General features: G+C 40.4%; 1 protein-coding gene across 2 annotated transcripts in view; it reads right to left on the bottom strand.

Annotated features, from left to right (window-relative positions):
* Positions 1 to 4,544: 4,544 nt before the first annotated feature.
* Positions 4,545 to 14,201, bottom strand: part of syn2b (synapsin IIb) — a 103,724-nt gene continuing 94,067 nt past the window's right edge. For both annotated transcript variants that reach the window (XM_080892814.1, XM_080892813.1), the window contains 4 exons: positions 11,470 to 11,646; positions 10,340 to 10,406; positions 6,436 to 7,267; positions 4,545 to 6,317 (listed from right to left, as the gene is read on the bottom strand). In XM_080892814.1, the coding sequence (XP_080748940.1) occupies positions 6,164 to 6,317; positions 6,436 to 7,267; positions 10,340 to 10,406; positions 11,470 to 11,646 (1,230 nt within the window). In that variant the 3' untranslated portion in view covers positions 4,545 to 6,163. The remainder of the gene's footprint in view (positions 6,318 to 6,435; positions 7,268 to 10,339; positions 10,407 to 11,469; positions 11,647 to 14,201) is intronic.

Raw genomic sequence — 14,201 nt, 5'->3', positions numbered from 1 at the left:
TTGATACTGGTTTTGCAGATTAAGCAAGTAAGGCTACATTTTATTTGGTAAGGTTTTTTTTTTAAAGTTTTAAAAAAATAATAAAATTTATTTTTATTTTTAGTAAGACAACCAGTTGAACATGGCAAGAAAAATTCATTTCAGGTTAATGTAATTTATATATCGTGATTCACTAGAATCGTTATAAAAAAATACTCCATTACTCAATTACACGTACTTAAACTTTGACAGTTTTCATTATGGAGGCACACACTGAGAAGTCATAGCTTGGATTAACTCTCTTGTTTGATATTTTTGGATCACTAATACTGATGCATTCACGTGTAAGCACGGGTTTGTTGATGTAGTTTCTTAAGGTGGGGCTCGTTTTAGTTCCAGTACTGGTCGGTAGCTTAATCGAAAACAGTGCAACGTGTTTTCTAAGCTGACGTCTTGTATACATCAAATCTGAAAGCTAACTTGTAACTACTTCATTAGTAGCAGCTGTACTAAACTGTTAACCATCTAATTTAAATTTCGATATTAAGTTCATCCCCCAATAATAGTGAATTGTTCCTTTGATACTCAGTCACTTGACAGTAAGTGGTTGCTTGTTTTGTTGCTGTCTGTCGGGCTCCCCCCCTCTTAGTCACTTAGTTTACCAGTGATGACTATCGAGCTGATTACAGTCATATTTCTGACATCACAGTCTTTGGTCTCAGAAGACGGGACTGAATTCAACTGCTGAAAGACAACAGGGTGATCATTTGACTGTGCAATTAAGTCATCTAGTTCACTAGGAAATCCTGCGAGTGTCGTTTAGCAGATAACATCCTGTCGACCCTCTCATGTGTTTACTGAAGCTGAAATTGTACTCTGCTGCATCACTTAGTTCATGAAACGCCATCCGGACAGTCAGCTAGCCTGCTGAAACTCAGCTTAGTGCAAAAACAGGTGCACAATGAATAGTAAGTTTGCCTGCGTGCTGCATCTTTTTAGACTTTGTTGTAGATTTAAGGATCTTCGACTAACCTCAACACACAGCTCGCTCTGTAACGGTAAACTAGACACAGAATCTAAGGGCTACTTTTAATTTTTTTACTCTGCTGACTGAAAGCAGATGTGGTTCATATTTTTTAACATCCTTATCTTGAAATCACATTTTGTTATATCTGACTACATATCGGATGTTGAACTGCTGTAAATACCCTACTTACCACAGACTGAAGGAGCTATTCTTAAGATTACGAATGAAACATCTCAGCACTCATGGTGCAGGTGGGTGTTTAGACTGAAATGTGCCATTGCATGAGTACAGCTGGCTAAACAAAACCCATGAACAAACCCACATATTAGATTTTTTTTTGAACATTTACCAGTGCTGAAATGTACAGCAGCCCAACAGGTACAAAGAGGCCTGTAGAAAACACACAAAGCAATAAAGCTGCCCCCCCCCCCCTTTTTTTTTTTTGGTCAAAGTGTCATTTGACCAGAGTCTGACCTGTTGGGGCTGCTCGCTTTGAGGTGGCTATGTGTGACGTTGAAACAGCATGCACAGAACTGCATGTCCTGGTTTGCATTCATGGTTTTTCAGGAAGTAATTTTAGCAAACTGTAATCTTTGGTTTGCAATAGAGACCTCTGTTATTAGCCGTCGTCGTGTTACTGTGATTGCAACAAATAAATATGAATCTATAGCATGTGCTGGAATTCTTAGAAGGTCTTTCAATAAAAATGTAACAAGTCCAAAAATTGTAGTGGGATTTGTGTCAAAACCAAACTAAAGCAAATGTGTGAACAGATACCTGATGGTGTTACTTCTCAAACTTCAAGGTAGAATCTCTGTGAGGTGACTTTTCAACCTGCTTTTGAAGCAATTCAACGCAACCGATGTTAAGCCCTGCCACTCACTGCTCAACACTGCAATCAATTCTAAAAAAAACAAAACAAAAAACTCTTTCAAATGCAGGTAAATGCAGCTGTTAATTTTGCTACCCTGTGAGTGCAACAGTAAGCTTCAGTTTAGCTGCCTTTGATCTATTATAACTCAGTATGGTGGACTGAGACAGCTGCTACACTTTGGTTATTTACACACACACGCGCGCACACACACACTTACACATATTCTCTCACTCTGTCTCACATGCATAACATCCTCCCCATGCAGAATTTCTTTCTTTTTTTGCAGAGATAAAAAAAAAAATGACACCCCTGAGAGTTTGGCTGTTACAAACAAAGCAAAGCAATAATTTCTGATTGTTTATAGAGTTGAATCCCAGCAGACTGGAGCTCTGGTATCTGAAAATGTTCATCATCAAAGTACTTGTGTATCTTAACAGGGCTCTCCTACGCTGTCGTGATTATTATAAAGTGGAAAAGACTTGTCATTTTTCAGGCTTAGGAGGGGTGCAAGCTGCTCAAAAATCAACGCAGCTTTTAGTGAGGAAATTGAAACCCTCACAGTTAACGTTATGACAGAAGAAATCGGCCAAACTGGCTTGATTTGTCCCTCCATGCTCGTATGTATGGGATGACAAATGAACTAAATGTTTAGATTATAACATTTAATCTCCCATCTCTCCCTCCAGCAGGTTGGGATGAGCACCAAGACAAACAGGATTTGGCTAGTATAGGCTTGCTTGGTGAGTTAGCCGCCCACATAAATGTCCCTTTGAGCAACGTGATGGAGACGTTCCCACAGATCTCTGTTGACTGGTTGCCCCATGGACCAAGAGCCAAAAGCAAAGTGTGTTTCCTCTGTCTTCACTGTGCATACTGTATACATGTTATCAGCGCTGGCAGACTTTGTTGAAGAACTGGTTCTGTTTTTAATTTTAAAAAGAGCGATCTTAATAAATCGTTTATTCTTGACATTACCTTGAAACCCTTTGCGATGTAGATGAAGCATCTGTTTATGTCAGATTTTTTTATGCTGCATACAGTAAACACACTGTCTGCATCTTTACACAACAGAGAGGGGAAAAAAAAGTTCAGTTTCACGCAAAAGTATTGTGGTTTATGTTAAAGGCTAAAGTGGCACATGTAAAAAGGGCCCTTCCGCCACTCGCCTTCTTAAAGCGTGACAAAAGCGTGACATTAAAGGCAGGATATGAAAGAAGAACAGGATGAGGAAAATATGACAAAGAACTTTTTTTTTAAAAGTGTCATTAATATGTGTTTTTACACACGTCTGTATGTATAAGTAATGTTTTTAGAGAAATATTTAGAGATGTTTTAGAGATATTTATATGTAAGGTATTTTTAAAGAGTGTAATAAATAATTATAGAATGCTAATCTTGAGAAAGGGCAAGTACACAATTGACAGCACTTCCACATATACACAGTGCCATCTGCTGCCTCACATGAGAAAATTCAACCCAGTACCTCTTAAATAAAACACCACAAGACATCAATAATTCACACTTCGCTCGCTTAAATTTATGTGATGGTGCTGGCAAATGATCATTTTTCTACTTTTAAGTGTTCCTAAAATGTAAATATTGTGCTGCCTGTGTAAGATATAACGCTCTACAATGTTTTGATATACAGTAAGCCTTCTGGCATTGCTAGATTTGTTAGGGAGACTCTGTTGTGGATGTCTTAGTATTTTTCATCTAAAGGAAAATAAATATATATGCTGAGAGCAAAATGACATACCAACAAATTAAACAATGTATCTCAGTAAAGGTTTTGAGTGTGAATATTTCTAAGAGTGTGATGAATGAATGTGGGACCCTGTGCCACGTGTGCTTTTTAAAAAAAAAAATTTATCTGGTAAATTAGGGTGTAGTTCTTCACACTGGGGCAAATCTGTTGAGTTCACAATTCAACAGATGCTTTTAACAGTCATGTGTCTTAAAGCTTAAAGTCCTTTTAATCACTTTAATCAAAGCTTTGTCTTGTGATATGTGGTATGTCTCAAATTTCCTGCTAGACAAGCCATGCCAGTGCATACAGCTCTTCAGACTCTTCAGACGTCCATGTGACACAATCACATGGACGTCGGTGACACCTAAGTCAAAATCTTGTCTTAGCAGTTGCATATTTTGTTTTTAACTTACTCACAGTGGTTTCAATGTTGCAATATTTTAGGATTGGTGACATGGTAATGGAGACAGCTGATGAGCTGTGGCAATCCTTAAAGGGAGGAAGCGAAAGAAGAAGAAACTTACTTTTTTTCAGGTTTGTAGTTTGAAATCAGAAGAAGCAGTGGCTGTGGCGAACTTGGTTTTAGTCTGCTCAACAGCAGCTTTTTAATTAGACTTTCCCTGACTGGTGAATATCCACATCTATCCCAGGCCATATATGCTTACACAGATGCACCACACTTCTTTATGAGTGTGAAATAGATGTGCCCATGTGAAGAAAACACTCAAAGAAAAGACACAGCCACTGGCATGACTCTCAGTGAATCAGTGGGATGATGGAACCACATCTTTATTAACTTTTATCTGTACAGAAAAAAAAAACCAGTCACCAGATCATGCAAAGCAGGATTGCATTACAAATAAAAACACAATATAAAACAAACATTTTATACTTTACCATAAATATGGAACCTCAAAAATAAATAAATATATTACAAAAAAATAAATAAACTTCTGACAAATACAATATGTCAAAGTTTACTTGCAACATAGTCATGGAAATGGATAAGCCGACAGGTTGATATGCAGGTCGTAGGATTTGTTTTTACGCGTACGTTCTTGAAATGCAACAACTGAACCAAAAATGACCGGTGAAGGTAGAGGGTTCAATCCAGGCTGCGTAAAATTCATTGCACCTATACATACAAGGCTAAGGACGAAACACCAACAGTTGTGATAGTACTCAGATCAGATGCTGACTGCACGTAAAGAGCAACCTGGAGAGTCACCATGGAAAGAAATCTTAAAGGGAATGTAAGAGTAAGGTATTCAACACATACACAGATCCCGTATGTATGATAATATAATAGGGTGACAGCACTCAACAGTCATGTCGAGGTGTTATTGCACTACTGTCTCAATGTCTTTTCATGAGAATAATCAACAAAGTACAATACTGTTGATAGATCTACACAGAGGTGAAACAAGAAATCACCAGTCACAACTACAGACATGAGTTACCACGTGAAATGCATTCATTTACTCGCCAGCCGTGCTCCTCCTAAACAGCAGCGGCACGCTGATTCTAATGCTCAAAGCTTCATAGTGAATGAATGCATTTTAATATGCAATTGACCCAGGTCTGCACAGCTAACACACATAGCTGTGAATTGAAAACATGTTCACAATAAGGCTACAACATCTAGAGAGAGAGAGAGAGAGAGAGAGGCAACGGAGGGCAAAGTCTAACACTGATAGAGCTCTCACTTGCTCCAAAAAGTCACACACTTGGAGGAGCCATGCACAACAAGTGAACACAAATGAACATACAGATATCCCCCCCTCCCCCCTAAAACACACGCACACATAAATGAACTTCAAGGCTTATAGACAAAAAGGGGCAGCAATGACGAGCCCAGTAGACGGTAGCCAAGGACCAGAGAGACACAACGGCTGGATTTACACAGACAGGAACAAATCTTTTAAAGAAGTATCTCTTTTTTTTTCTTCTTCCCTTTTTACTGACTTGCTGACCAACAACGATTCACTGGAAACCATCAAATGTAGGAGAAACCAAATGTCATATCTGAACATTAACATTTGTATAAATCCAGCTACTGAATGAAAGAGTTATGTCACTGACTGCAAAGCTAATCAAAAAGTGCTGCTGATTTCTTTTTTTATTATTATTGGCTTCTCTCCCATTATAGTTGTGTTTATACTGCATTTATATACTGTATATAAACTTATGTACATTCCATCTGTAGTCTTTAATATTATACTTTCATTATACCTTAGACTCTGTTCCTTTGTGTGCGCTGGGAAAAAATAATTTTTTATTCTATTCTTTCTACTATATCATAATATATTCTATATCAATGACTTAACTCCTTCAGACCTATTAGTCTGGGTTCATTCACGGAACATCCTACCCAGCAGGCCTCACTGTTACTCACACAGGAAAGCTAAAAGTGGTGCAGAAGAGGGACCGGGACAGAGGGAATACAGTACAGTTAACACACAAACTTTAATCTCAGACTGGTTCACATTTAATGTCAATCAAGTCATCACTGGCCAATGGTAAATGGAGGGTGTGTCTAGTCAGAGAAAAGGCTGGCGAAAGACTTTCGAAGGTTACGAATGGTCTCGGCCTTTGCCTCCTCCTGGCCTTCGCCTCCGGAGCTTGAGACCCCGCGGAAGAAAGAAGAGTCGCTGAAGGCGTTGAAGGCATTGGTCAGGGACTGGGATTTACTGGGAAGAGAATGGAGAAAAGGAGGGGGAAATCGAGAAAAGACAGATAAAGGAGAATTTGTATTCAAATGAATGAATGAATGTCTTTAAATAAGCGTGTTGATAATTCAGCTCTTACTTCAGAAGAGGGTGAGTCTTTTGCTGCGATTGTTCTTCCACTGTTGCCTCGGCCTCAGCCGGTGCTGCGGCTGCTTCAGCTGGGACTGGCTCAGGGTTCGGGGAAGCAGCAGCTGGCTTAACTTGAACTGGAGCCTTAGCTGGAGACTGGATGTTATGTTGGACCTGACTGGCTTTGGCTGGGGACGGAACCTGTGCTGGGGCAGAGACCGAGGCTGTATCTGAAGACTGAGATGGTGCTTGGGCAGTGGGCTGGGGTGTGGGCGAAGCTTTCGGAGGAGGTGCGGTTTGTGGCTTAGGCTGGAGCTGTGGTTTGGAATTTCTGCGCATAGGAGGAATGGGTTTTGCAGGTGGTGTGGGTTTGGGGGGAAGATCTTTTGGTTTGCCAGGTGCTGGGGATGGGGAGCCTTGAGGCTGGGGCTTGGGCTGCTCTGTGGTTGGAGGAGAGGCTGGGGGAGAAGCCTGAGCTGCAGCTGAGGCTGCAGCGGGGCCAGAAACTGCGGCTGCTGCTTTGGTTGGTGGAGAGCCTGGAGCTGCAGCTGCCGGTACTTTTGCAGGGGATGATGGTGAAGCTTTGGCTGGGGCTGAAGTGGAAGCAGAATCTGGGGTTGGCTTTGTGACAGACGGGGCTCTCATCATTGGTGGAGGCCTCGGTACTGGTGGTTTTGTGACTGAGGCAGCTTTCTGCACTGGGCTTGGTTTCTGAGCCTGAACTGGTTTCTGAGCTGGACCTGGACCAGGTCTCTGAGCCTGGCTGGGCTTTGGTACTGGTTCAGATGCTCTCTTAGCTGATTCTGATGATGTGTCCACACTCTGCGCTTTCACTGGTGCACCTAAAAGATGAAATATAGTTATATGAACTTGTACTTCCACTGCTATACAACACCCAAATGCAAAAAGGGGGTTAATAATAGAACATACAAGCATCAGTATTTAAACTCTAGAGACTGTTAGTGCAGCGTTAGACAACCAGGCATTTGTAACACTCACCAAAAACCAAAGCAGAACATGACATAGAAAATGAGCTTGAATCTAAACATGCCCATTCACAAAACGATTCCAGACATTCATAGAAATCCTATCTAACTAATCTATCAAGAATAGACTGGGGCAAAGCAGGCTCTGAATGTTTTGGCTGTAATGACCAGCAGGGGGAGGCAGAACAGCAGTTAAAAGAAGGTGCGGTGATTCGCCTATCATGCCAAGTGACCAGCACTAGTGCGCTAATTAAAACAGGCAGTGGCAGGAAAGAATCAGACTGACGGTGAGGAGAAAGACAGTAAACAACAAAAGGTCAGGAGCTAACGGAGAAATACCGGTTTAGAACAAGTGATCCAAACACAAGCAGCAACGTGGCGGGACATGCAACACAAAAGAACCAAGTGATTACACAAGCTGAGCTAGAAGCGGCAGGGCAGGGATGAGTTTCCAGCAGTTCAGAATTCATTTTCTCCAAAACAGAATTACTGAATGTAAATTACATTATAAAGCCTCTTTGAACACAGCTTGAAAAATGTAAACAGAATCCTGTTTATGGACTTATGAATTTATATATATTTTTTCTCATTACAAAAACTTCATGAAAATTCATCCCATGTGTTCTCAGAGAGTCACTGCTGTCAAGCAGCTAATTGGCCACGAGTCTTACGTTTGATCAGATTGTCATAAAGCATCCCAATGGTTGCTTGGGACTCACGACGCATAAAAACCAAAGAAAATACAATTTGTACAAACATAATTCATAAAGGGAGACACAATAACAATTTGCTTGGCTACAAACCCAGAATTAGGGAACATTGTGTTTAGAGATTTGCTTAATATTTTGTTGACCGCTATTATAATTGATTTTCGCCACATCAGTCAAGCAAGTACAGAAAGTGGCAAACGATTTTAGCTATATTATTAAAAATATTATTTAATCTCTTTATTTAGAAAAGGTTTAAAAATCAAAATCTTCATCAAATCTATAGCCAGATGTTCAAATATTAGCAATTCAATGGTCTGGATCCAAGCAAATGAGGAATGATCATGCAGACAAAGAAAAGTATGCTAATTTTTTTAAAACTTAATTTAATCAGGTGTTGTAATTGTGAGAGAAAAAAAAACATCATATTTTGCACTTTATGAAGCTAGATTGCCTGTTTCAAGTATTATAACACAAAACAGTTGAGGCTTATTTACAACCAAACACAAACTCTAATCAGCTACTCACAAAAAAAGTCAAGATCTTGTTGCTCAGCCAGAAGGAAATCAATTTATTTAGCATAAAAATGCAATTTAAAGATTATAAAAATGATTTAAGCAGAAACCACAGAAACCCAATTGAGCTGGCCAAAATTTAACAAGCAGAGTGATGGTAATCTCTGTAAGTTATTTTTCTTTTCACTAAAGAACACATAAAAATAAAACATTAATCCACCAATAAGTGCACATGTTTTCACAGTGTTAAATTAGTATCACATATGGCATTGTTATTAATGCATAATTCATATATAGTGAAGTCCGATTTGCACATCTTAACACTCAATAGGCACATATTTATCTCTATCAATTCACATAAGACACAAAAAGCTATTTCTACAACATCTTAACCACCACATGGAGTACAGGCATTTGCCACACCCATGCAAAAAATGAGAAACCACAATGAACAAACATGCAAACCCAAATTCACACAAAGACAAACACAACAACTCCAACATTAATGGCTTTGTTAATGTAACACTTTGGGTAGCGTTTTACCACTGCGTTTAGTAGGCACACTTAGTTTTAAAACATCAGCCCTGAGCACAAACACCACCACACACACTCTCTCTCTCTCTCACACACACACACACACACACGTTTGAAAACTTACATTACATCTGCAATTAAACTTAACATGCTGGCTAAGTGCATTTTAATATACATTTGCTTGTTAATTCAAGTGAATGCCACAAGTTAAAAACAGACAACACTGGCTTGTTAATATAAATGAATGCCGCAAGTTAAAAAGAAGCAAGGCATAGCTTTGACAGATAGAAGAGGCTTCTTGCTGTTCTTGGACCCAGACTAGTGCACCAATCATTTCTGTCAACACCGAAGTGAAGCCATGATGTCAATATACTAGTTTGAGGCAGTAATGAAGGAAACTGTTGAGTTCAAGGAACAAGGATCAGTATGCTTACAAAATACAAGCTGCTTCTACTCTTCTGCACTCCTTCATTTTCTTGCCAAGAGTTAGATGAGAAGATGAATATGCCTCTTGTACCTATACGGTAAACATGAAGCTACACTCAGTAGGTAATTAGGTAGGCTAAAAACAAAGCCTGGAAACAGGGGAAACAGCCAGCATGGCTCTTTCCAAAGAAACCATAGCAGATCAAAGTTTCCCATTTTGACAAGATGTGTGTCATAATTTTGATGAATACAAAACCTGTGAAAGCCACAGAGCAACACATGACGTCAAAGTGCAAATCAGTGAGTTCTAAAGGTGTTTATTGGTGGATCGGGTTGCCAGGTAAGCTGTTTTTCCCAGTTTCCATGCCCAGGCAAAGCTAATGGTAGCTGCATATCTACAGTACAGAGAAGACATTACTGTTGGTCTTCTTGTCTAATTCTTGGCAGAAAAAAACAAACAGGTCTATTAACAGATCGCTGGTAAACTGGATGATCGGGCATCTATGTGTTACAGTATCAAGTCCCAATACAACGATGTGAAAGCACTGAATACTTATTTCCCACCTGTTTACTTTCTGATGGCAGTACTTTGTTTGATAAGGAAGATGTTCAAGTTAACAGCTAGTGGATACTTCATCTCAGAAAGTGATGTTAGCAAGGGGACTGTTCAATGATGAATTTAGTTAGTGTTTTCTAGACATGCTACAGCAGCAGCCCTTTTACATTGGTGAATAGTGTTCAGAAACCTTGAGGTTGAGGACGTTGGCTTGAAGTCCTGTTAGGATCAGCCAGTCCTTCCTTAGGGGCAGCAGTCTAGTAGACAGAGAGGAGACAAGGGATCAATGAAAAAAAAGAGTTGGCAAGGCAATAAAAAACGAGAAAGGGAAATTAAATTATATACAATTAAATTTCACAACAACAGTGGCCTCAAAACAAAACAGCAAGCTTTTTCATTATTTGTCACATTCAGTATCATAAAGAGTACAAGTTGCAGTGAAAACTTTTGTGTCCGTGCTGCAGCCGCACCATTCCAGGGCTTTGTGGTTTTTAGCATGAAGGGTCTAGCCAGGACCCTTCATGCGTGGGACTCGAACTTGCAACTCCCACTCCAAAGGTGAGTCGTGCTACCACTACACTACCTAGCTCCGGTATATACAGCAATAGTACAGCTGCAAGACGCTTTATATTGTAAGATAAAGACCCTAAAATAATACAGAGAAAACCCCAACAATCAGACGACCCCCTATAAGCAAGCACCTGGCAAAGCTGGGAAGGAAAAACTCCCTTTTAACAGGAAGAAACCTCCGTCAGAACCAGGCTCAGTGAGGGGCAGCTATCTACCCCAAATGGTTGGGGATAAAGGAAAACGAAGGTAAGGATGCACTAGTGAGTTGTGAAGGACTACAGTAGGTGCTTCCTGTGCACCTTGGAAACACTTGCTACTTTTAGATCACATTGTGGATTTCCTGATTCCGCCATATTTATGATTGCTATGCTTTCAATGTTTGCTCTCTAAGATATAAACATCAGCCATCTCTGTAAAGCTGATCCAGTTTTAATGTTAAAATATTATCGTTGGTAATGAAAATGAATTCTCTAGCTCAAACCCAGAGACCAAATAGCAACCTTTATAGGAGTCCATCAGTTGGGAGCATAACCAGAAGCATCTATGTACTTTTCTAAAGAGGCTTACAGTATCTTTAAACCTGAAGTTATTCATCAGGATCCTTTGTAGATGCACAATTTTAAGTGGTCAGGACATGATTTCCACAGGGAGATTTTAAAACAGCAGCCACACTGGAAGAGGTCTAGCGGTGCAAATTTTTTTGTATTTGTAGAACAAATGCTACACAATGCAACATATTAAAGGCTTCACCTGTTGGGGCTGCACAGTAGCTGGCTTTTGGCTTTGAGGGGAGCGCGTTGGTGAGCGGGAAACGCTAGATGACCTGGAGGCCAGTGCTTGGTTCATCTTAGCCAGCACCACCTCTGAAATGAGCTGGCGGTCCTCTGCCTGGTGATCGCCAATCAGCTGCATAGATGAACCCACAACCTGGATAACAGGAGACAACAATGTGAGAGATGAGAAGATGTACGAACTATGACTGGCTAACAAAGTCAGGACATTGAAGAAAAAAGGAGGTTAAACAGCACAGCGGTCTGAACAGAGTATCTAGGTGATTCTGTTATATTTCTCCAATTGCAGGGAAAGTGTAGTTTGAAATCATAAAAAAAGACAACATAAAAAAATAAAACAGAAACAAAACACACCCACACCATTACAGGATTTTGTCTTTTAATGAGCAAAAACTGCCCTCAGTTTTACATCATTATAAAAAGTGACTCATGGGAACTGTGGAGGTATGTTTTTGTTATTTGTTTCCTATTTTTTCAGTTTCAGTATGAAATCTGCTTTCAGTTTAAATAGTACACAGTTTTATGACTGTCAAGTTTTTTCAAAGCTTAAATCAAATCAAATCAAATCAAATCACTTTTTATTGTCACATCACATGTGCAGGCACACTGGCACAGCACATGCGAGTGAAATTCTTGTGTGCGAGCCCCACAAGCAACAGAGATGTGCAAACACAACAACACAAACGAGCAAAATACAAGAATGGCCAACCTGAAACTAATAAATATATGTACAATATATAATAGTGTATGCATTTCTGGATGTGTATACTAAATATTTTCCTACGTGTGTGTGTGTGTGTGTGTGTGTGTGTGTGTGTGTGTGTGTGTGTGTGTGTGTGTGTGTATGTATACACATTTTTACAAATTAAATAGTAAAAAAATAAAATAAAATAATAATAATAATAATAAAATATATAAAATATACAGAGTTGAATATGTGCAAAACAAGTGGCATTTATATACAGTGTGGAGTGCATAATGTTGAAGTTCCAGTAGTGAAGCTGAGGTGTCTATGACGTGTTCAGCAGTCTGATGGCCTGATGGAAAAAGCTGTCTCTCAGTCTGCTGGTACGGGACCGGATGCTGCAGAACCTCCTTCCTGATGGAAGCAGTCTGAACAGTTTATGGCTGGGGTGACTGGAGTCCTTGATGATCCTCCCCGCTTTCCTCAGGCACCGCTTCCTGTAGATGTCTTGGAGGGAGGGAAGCTCACCTCCAATTATCCGTTCAGAGCACCGCACTACTCGCTGGAGAGCTTTGCAGTTGTAGGCGGTGCTGTTGCCATACCAGGTGGTGATGCATCCAGTGAGGATGCTCTCAATGGCACAGCGATAGAAGGTCCTGAGGATGCGGGGGCTCATGCCGAATCTTTTCAGTCTCCTGAGAAAGAAGAGGCGCTGCTGCGCCTTCTTCACTGTTTTGTTTGTGTGTACTGACCACGTAAGATCCTCAGCCAGGTGTACGCCAAGGAACCGGAAGCTGCTCACTCTCTCCACAGCAGCGCCGTTGATGGTGATGGGGGTGTGTACTTCTCTGCACCTCCGGAAGTCCACTATCAACTCCTTTGTCTTTGCGACGTTGAGGGTGAGATGGTTGTCTTGACACCAGTGGGTCAGGGCGCTGACCTCCTCCCTGTAAGCCGTCTCATCACCGTTGGTGATAAGACCCACCACTGTAGTGTCGTCCGCAAACTTCACAATGATGTTGGAGCTGTTAGTGGCTCCTAAATGGGATGGATGACAAGCCTTTTGTGTCATGTCGGCTCCAGGATAATTTCCCTGTGCTCTCTCTGATGCATGGTCTCTTTTTTTTTATCATTTTTAGTCATACAGTTATTTCCACAAACACATCTTGTCTGAATCATCACTACATAATCCTGTTATTTTAAAACTGTCACCATATCTCCCCCTCCATCTGTCTAATCTGTTTATCACAAACACACTCTTAGCTGTTAGACTACTTCAGCTTTTGCTCTACTCTTTCTATAAGTTGATTAGCTGCCGTCTAGAAACATCGAGTTGGTTTGTCTGTTCTGGCTTCTTTATTGACTTTCACAAAGCAGGCTGTGTTTTACCATATCTGAAGTGTGCTTACCATATTGTTCCATCTTTTCGTGGCCAGTTATCACAATTTTGATAAGAACTGACCCATAAATGAGCAAGCTGCAATGACCTACATAATTAAGATGCTCTGTACTTACTGCTAAAATTATTCCACGGAGAAGCAGCTCTTTCTAGAGCACTTTAGTTTCTGCCCTACAAACCCAAGCTTGTCAAGCTGCTGGTCACTAAACATTTCATCTTTGGCCTTGTACTCCTGAATTCTACCTTTTTTTCAACAGCTTGGTAGTAGTGTTGCTGCGATAGTCTGAGTCCCTCCAATTATTTGCAGCTCATACTTTTTCTTTTTGTGTCAGTTCTCTGCCTTTGGGTTCAAACATACTCCCATCAGTTTCTGAAGCTTAACCTGCCACACTGAAGTGCCCTAACTACCCAACTTTAAGAGAACCAATACAGCCAGAAAACCAATTTTCAAAGCTCCTCATACTTTATTGTAACCTCTTTCTATGTCAGCTTCTCTTGATCATGGCTCTATCTCAGCCTGAACATTGAGAATCTGGTGCAGTCATCCTGCCAGACGCCTCCAATCTGTCCAATCTGGACTAAATCTAAGCTCTTATACTTTATAGCC

The sequence above is a fragment of the Rhamphochromis sp. 'chilingali' genome, assembly GCF_963969265.1.
Source record: "Rhamphochromis sp. 'chilingali' genome assembly, chromosome: 9".
Lineage (NCBI taxonomy): Eukaryota > Metazoa > Chordata > Actinopteri > Cichliformes > Cichlidae > Rhamphochromis > Rhamphochromis sp. 'chilingali'.
Note: the sequence above shows the minus strand (reverse complement) of the source record. Positions and strands in the feature narration are given on the sequence as shown.